Consider the following 16568-nt stretch of genomic DNA (forward strand, 5'->3'; position numbering starts at 1 on the left):
TCACTTGGTGAAGCGAATATCTCTCCTACAAAGGCTTGTTTACAAATCAAAGCAATTGCTAATTTTTCCACATCCTCCTGCTTGATAACACAAAAGGTCTTCTCCTCCAAACACCTCCTGCTTGGTACAACAAAAGTCTTTTCCACCGAACATGAGTTCATACATCAAATGCAAGTGTTCGTTTCTCAAAAGCCCAAGCACTTGTTAGCACATCATACTACTTCCTCAAAAGAAACACTTGAGTCAGGATGGTTCAACAATTACTTACTGAAATTCCACAGTTCAAGTTCAACTAGACAAGGTGATGGAATTAACACTTCTTTTCCACCACACCTTTTCCCACAACCACAGTACTTTAAAACATCTTCTTCTTCCTGTGTTACTCGCCTGCCAGGATAAAACTCCTATTACTAGAATGTGTAATCTGTGGTAATGCTTGTTCCAAACTCTCCATACTGGAATCATAAATTAGGAGATTTGACCCGACAACTGCTTCTTTTGATAGTCTTTTGACTTTTAACAAAACATGTTACATCTCTTTCCAAATTGATTTTCCACAAAAGGATAATTGTTCTCGTGCTCATCTTTTGGCTTTAGGCAATGCAGGTTATAGTTCTCTCCTACTTAGCTTCTCTTACAAGGAGCGCTTTGCTCCTGTGGCCTTTGGTTTCTGTTTGTGTATGCTCTTGCCTGCGTGCAATGTGAGTAACAATTATCTCTCTTTCTGGGAAAGCTGTACACAGTTTGTCTTTGTATCACTCTTCTACTTACTTGACAAGGCAGGTTACTATAGTCTCTTAATTGGCACTCCTGATTAGGAAATTGCGCCCAATGTGTCTTTATTTCAATCTTCTTTGGCTTTGGCAATGCTGGTTACAATTGTCCCCTATTTTGAATCCCTCATTAGGAGAGTGGCCCCCAGTTGACCTTATAACCAGTTTTTTCTGACTTTGGCAATGCAGGGTACAATGGTCCCCTATTTGGAATCCCTCATTAGGAGAGTTGCACCGGTTTGAATCAAGTCAACTTTTCTGGATTCAAAATAAACATTCTCACCTAGCGGTCTCCTGCGGAACACCCGGGATCACAGACTTCAGGCCAACTCACAGGTATGCCTTGGTGTCTCCTTATAACTTGTTGGCTTTGCTGTGGGGCACTTCTGGATTTCTTCTGCCTGCTCCATTTGGTCTGCTGCCGTGCGCGCAGACCTTCAATGAAGCAGTTGCTGCTCCGTTCACTCTCCGGTGTATACTCAACACAGGAGCAGTTCATGGCGTTTTGGGAGCTCCTCTCCCACATGGCGTGGCTTGCTTCAGCACCAGTTCTCGCTACGCTCTTTCTGCATGGCCACGTCTCGCCGACATCAACTGCAGCTCCGACAAAGCATCCTGCTGCTGCCACAACGACACCATAAGCTTCTGCTTCCTCCTGCTGCTGTTCTTGCACCTGAAAGTCCTTTACGTTTTGAAAGGTCCAGCTCAGGTGCTTCCTATTCAAGCAACTACACTGCTCATAACACTTCCTTAACTCTGAGCCCCTCTTCCTTGTCGCAGTACTAGGAGCATTATGGAACTTGAAGTCCATAATATTCTTGTTTGTTTTATCATTAGTTAACCCAAACTGATAGGGTAACAGAATGTTCAGACTTAGGGAAGAGCGTTAAAGAGTTGGTATTTTACCCTTGGCTTTAGGACTTTGATATAAGGCAGAATAATAACAGCTAGAGGTTGTAATATTAGCCCCCTGATCCCTCATTATACCATTTCCATGTTTATAAAACAGGTCTTCATATTCTGTATTTTGGGTAGTTCTGGGAGAGGGAACCATACAGTGGCAGCATGCCATTAGATATTGAGGCATTCAGGGAATCTCATCCTCAGAAGAGGATGAATACCGCACCTCTCCTAACGGAGTCACCACTTCTCCGACAGCCCTCTCCTCCCACGTGATCCTCCCTCATGATACCACCCACAGGGTCGAGGTCAGGTAGCGGCTGCCTTCCCCTGGCCACATGGGAGGAGACATTAGGCTGGAGTTTAGTGATGACTCCTGCGGCATTCATCACACGGCACACAGGTTGAAGATTCATAGAGCCCAGTTGTAACTTTCAAAGTAGAAGGTATTTATCTGCCATCTCTTGAAAGTCATTTACTGCCAACATACCGGCCTCGTGGGAACTGTCTCTGCTATAATTAGTTGTTATCATTGGACTAATTTCACATTAATAATATTGGATGAAACTGCTGTTTGTTTTCCTTCTTAATTAGATCCCATTCCTTTATAAATGATGCAAGTCTTGAAGAACAGGAATGCAGCATTACCGCATTCCAGTGGGCTTTGCTAATCGCACACCTGATTTTCTAAAGAGAGTTGACTGGTTGCATTCTGAGGCTCTGGTGTGTTTGTAGCAGCCACTTCATCAAGTGGAAATCAAACAAGGCTGGGAAGCCATTGTTTGCTTGCTAAGCAATGTCCATTGAAAACCGTACATCATTTTCAAATAGGTATAGCTTTACCTCAATTGTGCGGGTTCTTCTTCAGATGTTTCCATCATAATCTCAACTGCAAGCTTCATGTAATTGATGTGAAGGCATCATGAAGCAAGACACATACAACAGATTCAAGGTTCCAACAAATGATCTTTATTAACTCAAATGTCAGGAAGGACGAAGGCCTAACTTGCCCTATACTAAGGTGGGATTTCCCTACCTAAATAAACGAAGCATGGTCTGAATCAGTAAGTTCAACCTAAAAGTCCAAAACCTATACTTAGCCTTACAACTAGCCCTAAACAATGTGTAAGGTTGTCAGCAACCAAAGAAACAATGCTCAAATGAAAGTTCTGAGCTTCTTCCAGCTCCAAGCTTGTTCCTGGCCCCCCTCCGCCAAGTTCAACACAGTCCCAACAAAATAGCCTCTGGGTGCCCTTCCCCAAGTTCAACACAGTTCCACAAAATGGTCTCAGGGTTTCCTTCCCCAGGTTCAACAAAGTTCCTCAAAATGGTCTTGGGGTTCCCTTCCCCAAGCTCAACACAATTCTTCAGGCTTCAAATTCACAGTCAATAAACTTGTTTAGTTTGCCTTTTTCCTTCTTATCACTTGAACAGTTTAGGCCAACCAGCCTCAGTCTCTTGACTTCCCTTGGTTTACTCCAAGGAAGGGTTTCTCTGTGTAGGTGCAGCTGTCAGACTACACGGTCCACCCATCACAGGTTTCGCAAGCAATAACACTTGGCACTTACCACAGTTCATTTTTTCTCATAAGACTTCCTTGACAACACATGTTTCCTCGCTGCATCTGTGTTATAAGTCCACTGGTTCTTCTAATTCACTTTAACGGCTTTCTGCCTATACCAACGTGTGACTCTCACACAATTTCCATCGTGGTCTTTCTCCTGGTTACCATCTTGCTTCCACACTATCCAATAGTGTTTTGCTTTTTGCTCTTTTCATTTGATATGCACACACTGTCTCTTTAAATTCATCTTGTTTGCAAATGCACAGCATTTTCTGTTTCATTCATGCGATATTCTCATATATTCACCTCTGTTCAGCATTTAAAATGTATTATATGTTTTTGTGTGCCCTGAGTCCTTCGGGCGTGTGGCACGTTATAAAAATGTAAATAAATAAACTTGTTCAGTATTCAATAGTTCATATTTGGTCTTCAGACCCATTTATCAGAATTAAAAACGTATTATTTGATGGGCAACTTGTTCGGTAACTTTTCAGTCTCCAGACCTCTTTATCATCTATGCTTGTTTGACTGCCATTCGCCGTGACCCACACCATGGCCCTGGAGGGCACCGGCCTGAGTGCTCTTTCCCTGTCACTCACTGGTATGCGGCCGCTCCTCCTGGTGCTCTGGTTTCGCTCTCGGGTCCTCGCTTGCTCCTCTCTCACTTCCGGGGAGCTTTAGCGAGCAGCGCTTGCTCTCTCTGGATCACCCTGCAGCAGTCCGCGGTGTCTTTGTGTTCCCCACTCTCAACTGGGAACACATGGCGATGGGCTCTGCTCAGGTCCAGACCGTCTCGCGGCCCGCTCTGTCCTCGGCAGCTCTCTGGCTGCTGTTTAGTCAGCGTCCTTTTCACCGCCCCATATTCTGACTTCTCCACCTCAGATTGTCATGCTCTGCTGCACCACTGGTTCTCTTCTCTGCTGCTTCGCTCTCCATTTATACACCTGCAACCATGTAACTGGTTGCAGGTGTGAGTGCTTAATTATCAATGTCTGACCATAGTTATTGGACATGCCTGACCCTCACACCAGTCCTGAGGCCTCTTTCTCATCTCAGTATCAGGGTGGTGAAATGTCATGTCAGTGTACATTACTCTCAGTCGCCTCTTCCTCATCCCAGTACTATAATGGTCTGAATGAGGGAAAATGGGGGAAGATGGTTTATAACAGCCTATAAAGGCAGGGAGAGGGTAAGGTTGGTTCTCATCAGAAAAGGGGGATTCCATATCTCGCCTGTGGATATCCTCTCCCCAATCCCCAAAGACCCTCCTCCCAGGTGATCCTCCCTTGCGCATCTCCACCCCCAGGGTCAGGATCCAAAAGCAATGCCCTTTCCCATGCCACCTGAAAAGAGGATGCAAGGGGAGTAGGTGAAATTGCATATTACAAAGTAATTGGGTGACACTTCAGCACACTGCCTTGATGGCATCAGCATGTTTCGGCAGGGCGCAATGTTGAGGATTTCAGCATGGCTGAGAATTTCAGAGAGTCACTGCACGCATATGGCTGCTGGCACTTGCCGACCCACCTGGCGGAGAGGAGGGTGGAGGTCACAGATGGCACAGAAAATCACTCTGGATCTTTGAGACAGTTCAAGTATTTTTTATTAAAATGTTGTGGGCCCTATGGCATCCCTCTTTCTCTGGTCTCTCGTGGGATTTCCTCCCTGCCCAGGTGTCCTGACCACTTCTCCCTGGTTAGGGCTTCTGAACGTTAACTCTTACTGTCTAATTCCTGGCTTCTGCTATTGATGGCTCCCTAGATGCATTCTAGCTAAACTCCCTCAGAAACGTCCTAGGTTTCCCGACTCTCATCAAAGGACAGTGTTCTTACTGGGAGTTTGGCAATGTGGCTTGCACTTGCTATGGTATTTAGACTACTTCAATTACACCCACTTCACATACACACTAACTCACACAGCAGTGCCAATGTCTCGCCTGAGCCAATACCCCACCTTCTCCGTGAATCTCCTCCACAAGCGGCCAGTCCCCTCCATCCGGCTCCACCTCTACCGCTGACCTCACTCGAGTAACCCACACTTCCCGATTCCTGTTCATTGCTTTAGTCTCCCTCCCTCTGTTCTGATTGGACAGATTTCCCTAGCCAATCCTGCACTTTCTTCTCCTCCTGGGATATGTATGTGCAGGGGGAAGTGTTTATAAGGGGAATAGACCCCTCCCACTTTCTTCACATGGGCTCACAGTGCACTGGTGATGGCGACCTGAGATAGTTGCTGTTTCCGGGTTGTACTTTTGGACCCATGTTCGAGGGGGCCCCGAGTGGTCTGTATAGGGGTGCTGGATCGTTCATGGCAGACTGACAGAAGTGAATATCTTTTCATACTACACCCAGATCATGTTCAAATGAAGCTTGATCTGAATGTGCAAATTCTATGATGAAGATGGAAGCGAGGCAGAGCCATTATTTCAACAAGATCATAGAAAAAGTATCAGACGACCTGCTAGCCAGATCCGATGTTTCCATCAAACAAAGGCACCCAATAAGGACGTTGGTTGACAATGTCGAAAACTGCCATGAGCTCTAACATAATCAAAGCCAACGTAATCCCACATCTACCAGACTACACATATCATCATGGACTCTGACCAGAACAGCTTAGGTTCGTATAGGGAGTCGGGAAAGCAGGCTTAAAATATCTAGCCCATTTTCCCCACAACTTTTTCAGCCTGATCCGACACAGCACGATCTAAGATTTTACCTGGATAAGACAATTGTGAAATGGCAAAAGACAAACTGTGATGGCTGGGTGAAGAGATGGTGCCTTCAAAAGAGGGATGACAACTGCAGAGTGTAGGTACTTAAGAACAATGCTGAGGTGAATTTACCACTTTAAAAAAAAAAATCAATGATACCGATTGGCAATACAGATTTTAATCATTTAGCTGGGCAAGGATCTCTATGAGGTCTAGAGGCTTAGCTGTTTTACAAACATATATGAAACGATTCTTCTGATGACCGCTAAACGAATTCAGGGCTTCAGAAGCAACTATAGATAAAATGCATAGAGAATTATTAGATTGAACAGATAATCCATGCTGGATTATGTCATCACCAAGTCCTGTAGTTTTATTATGAAACAAAATCTTCCAGGATCTGACAGACCACCCAATAAAGGATAAACATTAAGAATAGCAGCTTGAGGCACACAAAGTTCTTGAACAATCCTATAGGGTTTATGTGATTAATTGTCTTTGAAGATGTGATGTGAAACATAAACCTTACCAGCATTCCTTATGATACATAATGCTTTAAGTAGTCAGCTTTCTGGATAGGAGCTTACCTTATCTACCAGTGTTTCTCCTAAATGTGAAATGTAGGTCCCACAAACTTAACTGCCTTGTGTGAGAAACCTCAAGGCACCCTCACAACTACTCCCCAGGGATCTTCTGTTTAGGTGGCCAGAGAAGGGCTGTTGGTTTTGGATCCCAACCGTGGGGGTTGACTAGCGAGAGAGGATCGCCTGAGCAGAAGGCCGTTGGGGATTGGGAAGAGGGCATCAGAGGGCGAGACATGATATCCCCCTTTCCTGACATTGACTTATACTACCCTCCCTCAGCCTTTGCAGGATATTGTTGCTCATATCCTAATTTCCCCCTAAAACTACACAAAGTACTGAGAAGAGGAAGACACCCCAAGGAGTAATACAGACTACCTATAGGAAACGCCACTGTCGTACTGGGACGAAGAAGAGGGATCCTGAAGACTACAGAGCTGAAGGTCAGGCATGTCCCAGTAATTGGTCTAATTGGAATCAGGCAAACCAGGCAAGTGAAGAACAATTGAAACCCCTTGATGGGGCGCAGGTGTATAAAAAGTGGCAGCATCAGAGAGCAAAGAGAAAGCAACAGGGAAGCCAAGGCGGACCGTTGGGAACCAGAGGAGAGTGAAACGCAAGTACGCTGGAAACTTGCAGAGCACGGCGTTCTGAAGAAGCGTGGCGAAGGAGCCCTGTCTCCAGGGAGCTGGTGAGGTTGGAGGAAGGAAGTTGTGTGAAGTGTCAGCCCTTCCCATTTGGTTCTGCAGTGCTCATTACCCTGGGTGGAGGAGTCAGCTCAGGAGTGCCTGAGGTGTTGAGACCCTGACCTCATTCTGTGAGAAGTCCTGACATTCTCTGAAAGTCCTGAGAGCGGAGGAGCCGCCGCATCCAGTAACTCGACCATAAGTTTCTGTGTGTGAAGAAACCAGGTACGCGGGTGAAAGAAGGGAATATACATTGTGACAGCACGGGCGTGTGCCACCGGCATATTTGTGAACACTTCCGAACTGAAGTAAGAATAAGGACAATCATATGCTACGTTAACAATGCAGTACTTTGAAAGAATGTAGTAGAGTGATCACACATACAAGCCTTGCACGTTTTTGAAAGCATTTTGAGCAACTGTGAAAGACTGATATGTTGACAATAGAATACTTTGAAACTGGGCATCAGAGTGGTCAGGTGCAGGAGATTTGCAATGTTTCAAAAAGTCTCTGGATATCTGAGGAAGAAAGAAAAGTATGTAAAACTTTACAAATGAAGAGAACGTATTTAAAAGCTGTCGAGCAAACAACACAAGGGGGAGCAGTGAAGTGGGAGCAAAAAGAGAACCAAAAAGCGGCAAACACCAGTGAAGGAAGAGACAGATTGAATATAAAAATTGGCCAGTGAAAATACTGTCAGCCAAATAGTATCAAGGAGGAAGCTTGGACAAGGCCACAAGCCAAAAGTATAAGGCCAAGGGCCCCTTATATGCCTGACCTGTAGTGGGTGTTCTGTGTGGTGTGACCACTGTGCCCAGTCCAGAGAGCCCTAACCAAGTATATGGAAGTTGCTGAAGAAACTTAAGAACCAGTGTTTTAAGCTTGGGGAAGGGAACCCTGGGCTTCTTTGGAACTTTTTTTTCTAAACCAGTGTTTGAAGCCTAGGAAAGGGAACCCTGAGCTCCTTTTGGACTTTTGTGGCTGAACAAGCGTTTGAAGCTTGGGAAGGGAACTCTGACCTCCTTTGGAACTTTGTTTGGTAAATCAGTGCTTGAAGCTCGGGGAAGGGAACCCTAAACTTCTTTGGAATTTGGTTGCTGAACCAGTGTTTATAGCTCTGGGAAGGGAACCCTGAGCTCCTTTGAAACTTTGTTGCTGAACCAGTGTTTGAAGCTTGAGGAAGGGAACCCTGAGCTCCTTTGGAACTTTGTTTTGTGAACCAGTTTTTGAAGTTTGGGGACGGGATGCCCGAGCTCCGTTGGGAAATTGTTTGGTAAATCAGTGCTTGAAGCTTGGGGAAGGAAACCCAAGTCTTCAAGGAACATTTGAAGCCTATATGTGTTGGAACTGTATCCTGAACATGGGGAAGGGAGCTATGCTCCAGACTTTATTTGAACACTATTGAGTTAGAATAACCCAACACTACGTTTTTGTATTAGACACGGGCAAGCATAGGTGTTGACACAGACAGATTTATGATTTCGACTTATGGGCATAGACTTTCCTTAGTTTCTTAAAGTAGGGAAATCCCCACTATAGTTAAAGGGCAAGTTAGGCATTACACCCATCATGATACTTAACGACGATTCTACTGTTAAATTCATAATCTGTTGTCTGTGTCATCTCTTGATACCATGCCTGTCTCACACTTGGCAAACACTTATTTTAGATCACTTTTCTTGCTCGTAGGTGTCAAATATTGTAAAGTTTTAAGTGTATCGATAGGCATCAGTAATTTCTTCTGGAATCTTTCAAGAGCAACTGAGGAATCAATCAAGTCAGTACCAATAGATGACCGAGCATGCGAAAGAGCAGTAGGGAATCCATCATTTTTCACACTCTGCTTATAATGTATTTGCACCATGTTAGAACCCGTTAGCCAATCAGGAAAATCAGTATTCACCTCTGCACCGCTCGCCCGCTTTCTCATTTTTCCTGCCACAAGGCCAGCAGATCATCATCTAGCACCTGCAATGAACACACATGGGTGCTGAGAGTACATTTAGCCAAAAAACAAACAAAAATAAAACATATCTGGGATCCCCTGAAGCCGCACTGATATTCATCTGTGCCTTTTCCTTGTGGCTAATGTCCTGGTCATAAACATGGAAAAGGGACTGTGGAAGTACACCCTAGGTAAAGTTTCTTTTTCCATTTTTTGAACAGAGCGCTTAGCATAACCGCAGCTCCCTCCGAGCCGACCCTCCCAGTAATGGCCCATCACCCAAGTTAATGGCTGGGGCATCCTACAGTTAAAGGCATTTGTGCCCGCACTAAGGAAACCCGTTGCTCGGGCTCTTAACTTGGGGAGCAGGTCTTTTCCAGTATGAGCAGCCCACCGCAGAGGTTGACATTTTCTCCTACTTATCAGAAAGAGGAATTTTAGGTTGATGACAGCACACAACTGAATGTGGACTTCAAAAGTCATCGTGCCAGCACAGTGGCCTCGGCCATGCTTTGGTGGCAAGCAAAACACTCAGCCACAAGTACTTGTATGTCCCTAAATTATTAAGGGGTCGCTTTGTTGCATCTGAAGACTCTAGGGCCCTTAGAGAACAAATTATTTAACCTTGGCACTGTTGCTAATAATTAAGCTTTTATTTGTTTTTGCAACAATTTTGCTCCTTTCATAATATGGAATGGAGCAAACAGGTTTTGCCCAAATGCATATTGCATAAAGAGTTGCACATGCATTGCACTGAAATACCAAATTGAAGGTGGACCCTTTAATAAAACATTTTGAACCATGGCAAGGCAACTGATCATGCAAACTGATTTTTCTTGTTTTTCTGTTTACGCAGTAAGGGAAAAAAGTAAGTGCTCCACTTTTCCAGTGTGAAAGATGGGTATTTGGTTTTGGCAAAGTCTGTTTCTGCTTGTTATTATAATTGTTTTTTTTATATACCGAACCGGGGATTCGAACCTGTGTTGCTCTGCGTCGTCTTGCTTCCAAGACGAGCGTGTTACCACTGAGCTATACTACCCATGCCATGCGTATCATGCGTTAAACATATCGTTGCGCACCACTGCAAAAATGGTCATGTAATGTGGTTTACAGCAACACCAATCTACTTAATTCGATATGACACAAGCAGCAAAATGGCTTCCAAGTGGGATTTTTCCAGGTTTTAGCACTGGTGCAAACATTCGATAGACCGGCCACTTGGAGCTAAAATCTCACGTCACATTAGTCCCTCATTCCCACTCCCCCTCCTCTGATATGTGCGCTGTGTGCTCGAGGGGTGCATGGCAGGCTCAATGACCCACGTGGCTGTGAGTCTGGGAGTACAATTAGTGCATATCTGTCATGTCTCTCACCACAAGTGTCTTCCTGGACCTCATCTCACTCCTTTTCACGTACCTTCCTCCCAGAAGCCTTTTCCTCTGGAACCTCATTACCGTATATTTGCAGCAGGACAACTGCGACAACCCGCGTTTGCCCATCCTAACCTATGTATACCATTGTTTTATCGAAGTAAATTACTTTGACAGCATTACTTCATGGGGGAGTAAATATATATGTGTTTAAGGGTAAGGGGGTGTGTGGTGGGGGATTGGTAGTGGGGACCCCCATTTAAAAAAAAGGAAAAAGAATCAAATAATTCTGTCAAAGTAAATTACCACAGAGGGATTTACTTCGAAAAAACAACACAGAACTTAGAAACCAAACTTAGGTTTGTAGATGAGCCGATGTGCTAGTACCAGTATATTTTCAATAGGGCTAATAGAATTGTGCATAGGTAAACTGCATTTGCACTGCCATACAATTATGGTAAGAACCCTTTTTGTGCAAAGTGAGTCTTATCAGTCTTATCAGTCTGTCTCGTCACAAGCCTTCAGTCTTGCTTTGACAAATACATTGTTTTATAACTTTGATATCCAGTTTAATCTCTAGTGCTTCAGGTTATGCAAAGGAGTCTCTACAGGACTCTCCCGCATCCCATGCATACATGTTTTATAAGAACTTTCTACAAAGTAGTACAGTTTTAGGAACAATAATTTGAACTTCATCAAAATTATGACACCCAAAGACGCATTGAATTCTTATAAATTCGTATAGGTTTGAAGTAGGATTTATGTATGATCTTATAAGATTCTGATAAGACTGTATGAGAAAATCGATGATAAATGATTGTAGGAGATTGCAAAGAAAGCCATGACATTTTAAACACCTGCATACTTTCTGTAGTGTATTTGCCATCTGTGCGAGGACCTTGGCAGAGACACAGGTCAGATAGCAAAAGGGGGATTACCTGAAAGTGGACCATGCTAATGCCCGCCGGTAGCATCTGCCAACTCGGCAGACTTGCAAGATACCATGGACCTCTTTCCCAGTTTGGTGGATTTTCCAGTTAGTTAGTTAACACTTATATTTCGGTTTTCACCAATAACAACAGATACAAAATACAAGCTACATCACAAAATGATTGAATGTAAAAACAAGTTAAAATTTCCTCGCCAAACGTTTATAAGCTTCAACACTATAATTACATAAATCATTAATAAAATGCACATCTACACACGACAAAGCAAAATTCATCGCATCTGAGACCTGCCTGATGTTGTTAGCAATAGAAATGCTTCTTCAACCGTGAGCGTCTCAGATCCAAAAGATTGGGACAGATAAATAAGAAGTTAGATCGATCCTCCTCGGACCCGCAACCACATGCACACCGCTTGGAGTTAAACAACCATTTCATCCGGGCCCTCAGAGGGAGAACATTGAGGCGGATCATTGTAATGATTCGTCCTGAGTCGGTGAGTAAATAACACTCAAATAAAAATGGTCATTTCTGGCGGGCCCTCCTTATATGCACCATCGAAGTTAGCTTCTCGATGCTTTTTATTGCAACTGCAGAATTTCTCCTTCAGCCTTCCATGGATAATTGATGTTTAGAAACTGCCCCACTTCTCAATTCCTCAAAGCCGATTCCCCACTTCTTGCATAGAGTAATACAGTCTCTATACGAAGGATATATGGCATACACCTCTGCTGTTTCTAACTCCTCTCTTACATTCAAGATATTTGGGTTCAACCGTTGAGAAGAATTTCGTTTGCGGAAGTATTCCAAAAACCTAGATTCAGCCTGCACGTCATGCTAGAGACACCAATCTCAAATGCAAGAGGAGTTCCCGACATACTGGGCCTCAACCTAGGAGCTTTTTTAAACCAATATTGAGCATGCGGTCCAAGGAGGTACAGCTTACACTACCCCACAACTCAGAACCATATAATATGGCAGAATAAATCTTAGCCTCGAGGGATTCAATGCATTTATCAAAGTGGAATCAGCCAGATTTTTGGTAGAATCGCCTGAGACCACACAAATAGGTCCTTAGGCGGTTTACCACCATTGCAAGATGTGCAGGCCACCGACAGTTGCTTGCAAAGATAACACCCAAATAAAAATAAGAGTCCTCCACACTTAGTTTGACCTTGTCAATACACTAATTACATGTGTTTTCTTTTTTAAAGCCAAACACACTGATTTTAGTTTTCTTTAAATTTAATTTTAGCCCGTTGGTTTAAAAAAAATGTGATGCATAGGCAAGGCTGCAGGCAAGCTGCGTAGGGCTAAAGCCAAACATAAGTACCCTTACCGCTGCGCTACCACCTCAGAACTGAAGGCAAATCCACCTTATTCCAAAGAGGTCTATTCCTCCAATTTGGAGTCTCTCAGGAATTTTTGTTAGTGTTAACTCTGCCCGTTGTAATTCCACCTTTTTTTCACTGCAAACTGCAGGAAATGTCTCCAGCTAAGGGATGGACGTTTTTTCTCCACTTTGCCTCCAAGCTCGGAGTTTGGTGGTGCAGTAAAGAAGTGACAGTAGTCCCGTTCCTGCTGCTTTTTTTTACCACATCTTCAAGCTTGTAATTAGTCCGTAGGAATCTTCCAAATCAGGGTGTGGTGGTCTTTGTTTGCTATTATTCAGTGAGTCACTTGCACATCTGTACTATATAGGTTTTATAATTTTCGACACTGAATCATGTGTGACCTCTTTTCAATGGTCCATATTTTATGCTGGACTTTTTAACTGTGCAGATTTAACTTGAGTGTCTTGAAAGCAATCTTATAAAGCAAATAAAAGAACAGCCAAATATTAAATGGGGAAAATGTATGTAGCGGGGGCAGGAAAAATGCAGTGTGTTATGTTAACCCCCATCCAATACACAAATAGTTGACGCCACACAATAAAAAAAATCCTAAAGTAAAAAAAAGCCCAGATGAAAAAAAGAGGAATCACCATCAGATCATTGGGGATAATGAATACATTGAAATCAATTTGCAGCCAAATCTGGATTTATTAAAACCTATTTTTTCTTCTGTTTATCGCTTCTATATATTGAATGAGTATACTGTAAAACATTGACAAATTGCTAATTTGCACTAGACAGTATTTTAAATGATAATCTATCATCTGCATGCATTCTACGTATTAGTAAATATGCTGTTAAAAGGTTTCACCAAGTTATTTTGTGGCTTCATAATTGAGAATGTATGTTCCAGTTTAGGGGAACTTAATTCACTTTTACGATGATAACTATTAATTCATAATGTTACGGCAATGACTATTTGGATGTTTTTACAGTGTTTATTGTAATATAGAATTAAGTAGAACATATTCAATATTTCTAGGTTCGACAGTTAATATGTTCAATCCAAACATTGTTTCTAAATTGCTATGGGGCAATCTTTGGCTCTCCAGATGTTTTGGACTACCACTCCCATCAGTCCTAGCCAAAAAAGCCAGTGGTGAGGAAACATGGAAATTGTAGTCCTGATTGCAGACACTGCTGTCGGGCTGGCCTTGTAATGGTTCAATTGCGCATGCCATCTGTATAAGCTACTGTGCAACCTAAGACTCGGCCGGTTCACTGCATGGGCATTACTGACTATGGATTGCCAAGTCACTGCATATCTAACATTTCAAAGGTTAACCATAGGTAATAGTTGTCATTGACACATATGTTTTGAACTACAACTCCCATCAGCCCTAGCCAGCATAGTAAATTGTAAGGGCTCCTGGGAGTCTTAATCTCAGCCATCTGGAGACCTGCAGGATGCAGAACTCTGCAGTAAAGGAGGCCCATATATGTTGCATTCAATTCACTTAACCGAGTACTCTTTATATATTATTCCTCTGCGCAGGAAGGTCCAGCAATCAGTTATAATGCAGCTACAACACTACACAACTTCTGTACGTGGCAGCAAACCCAGAATACTGCTGATGACGCTCACCCTTCTCATCATGACACGGCTGTCCTCGTCACGAGGTAATATCGCGAGAAACGCAACGAGCGAATGGAATCCATGTGTTTCAGTACTAAGTGACTTTTCCTTTCACTTTCACTGCTGTGTGATCAGAGAGATGGGGCAATGGCTTATAAAATGATGAAGACTCTTAAGAAAATGCAATTATTATGATTTGCTTCACTGTTATACTGTTATACTGGTGAAGCGTCTGACCCTTAAAGAGTTGGAGGTAGCTGAGCGAAGGGCTTGTAAAGGAAGGTATTTAAAAAGAGAGAGTTGGATGAAGTGCGGCGCCCGGCCCCAGAAAGCCTTGTGGACAATGCAAAGGGTCTTGAACTTGATCCTTGCAGCTACCGAGCCAGTGGAGAGATTTCAGGGCCGGAGAGATACAGTCCCAGGGCTTCAGGCCAAGAATAAGTCTTGCAGTCCTGTTCTGGATTAGTTGCCGAGGGCGAAGAGTAGCGGAAAACAGATTGAGAGAGATGCTGTTGCAGTAGTCCAGCCTAGAGAGAACCAGGGCTCTAGAGTCAGTGAGCTTCTGGGGAAGGTAAGAAAGGGAAGAGTACCTTTGAGGAGCTGCAGCTGGTAGTGGGACTTCTTGGTGACATCCAAGATGTGAGGAGAGAAAGAGGGAGAGGAGTCAAAGATGACACCAAGGTTTTAGTCTCACGGGAAGTTGATGGAAGAGGGCCCAAGGAGGGCAGCAAGAGTGAGAGAGGGAAAGCAGGATCAGGAGTCCCAATGAGAAGGATCTCTGTTTACTGGCATTAAGGCAGAGATTGTTGGAGGCACGCCAATCCTGAATCGCAGATAGACAGTCAGGAATGAGCAAGAGAGGAGAGGAGGCTGAGGGGAGCCTGAAGTAGAGCGGAGTGTCAGCCGCATAACACTGAAAGTTGGAGGAGAAGGTAGAGATCATGTAGGCCAAAGTGGCCAAGTAGAGGTTGAAAAACCAGGGTGAGCGCATAGAGCCCTGGGGAACGCCACAGGTGGAGAGAGAGGTGGCGGATAGAAAGGAGCGAAGTTGGAACTGGGAGGGGCAGTACAAGAGTACAAGAGGAAGGAGGTCAACTAATCCAGGGCCTGATCCGTAATGCCCAGGTTCTCACTTAGTAGATTGATCACAATGGCGTTGTTGACCCTGTCAAAGGCAGAGGAAAGAACAAGGATGATGAGGACAGAAAGAATGCTGGAATCAGGGTTAGAGAGCAGATTGAGATCAGGCGATAGTTTGCCGGACAGGTAGGATTGGCAGACGGCTTCCTGAGGAGGGGGTGCACAAGGGAGTGCTTGAGGAGAGTGTGGAAAGTTCCAGTGGCAAAAGAGTGATTACAGAAATCTGCCAAGGCTGGAGCGAGGGTGTCAATATGATCCTTGATGGTTCGGGAGGAGCAGGGTACACCTGTTTGGATGACACTTTCATAGATCGGACTTGTCTAGAAACCTCATCAGGTGTTGTCAGAGAGAAAGAGGATAAAGGAGGAGAGGGAAAGTTTGTCAAAGGGGGGGCCAGGAGCGGAAGAGGGAGAGGAAGAGGAGATAGAGGGCAGGTTGTCCTGAGATTTAGTGGTGAAGTGAGAGGCCAGAGCTGTACAGAGGGTCTGGGAGGGAACAGGAGAGGTAGAGACTGCAGCAGGACTGACCAGTTCCTTTCGGATTTTAAAGAGTTTGGCTAAGTTGTTAGAGGCTGCAGAGACGTGGTCTTGAATGTGGGCTCTGTTCTTGGCCAAGACAGAGAGTCTGTATTGCCTTTGGAGCAGGCAGCAGGCCAGTTTGTCAAAGGATGCCCCCAATGCCCTCCCAGCCACCCTGCACTTGCGTTTCAGGACGGCAAGGTTGGAGTCATACCAAGAGTTGCACTTGGAGGTAGGCTTCAGCCAGATTCTCATGACACTGTTAAGGAGGTCCAAAGAGTTAGAGAAATGCAGATGAGAGAAAGCTGTGTCACAGTGTCAGTCAGTTGCAGGAGTAGGAGGAGCAGAGAAAGTAGAGGCAAAGGCATCCACTGACACATGCTTCATGGGCTGGATGACTCTGAATGTAGGTGACAGTGCCTGGGTGGGCTTTGCCAGAGGGATAGACTGTGTCAGGTGAG

General features: G+C 44.3%; 1 protein-coding gene across 1 annotated transcript in view; it reads left to right on the top strand.

Moving 5' to 3' along the window:
* The window catches only part of ADAMTS20 (ADAM metallopeptidase with thrombospondin type 1 motif 20), a 779002-nt gene that overhangs the window by 251769 nt on the left and 510665 nt on the right, over positions 1–16568 (top strand). Inside the window, exon 6 of the mRNA XM_069628019.1 lies at positions 14369–14493. Coding sequence (XP_069484120.1) covers positions 14369–14493 — 125 coding nt within the window. The remainder of the gene's footprint in view (positions 1–14368; positions 14494–16568) is intronic.

This window comes from Ambystoma mexicanum, chromosome 12 (assembly GCF_040938575.1).
Source record: "Ambystoma mexicanum isolate Mex_15411 chromosome 12, UKY_AmexF1_1, whole genome shotgun sequence".
Classification (NCBI taxonomy): domain Eukaryota; kingdom Metazoa; phylum Chordata; class Amphibia; order Caudata; family Ambystomatidae; genus Ambystoma; species Ambystoma mexicanum.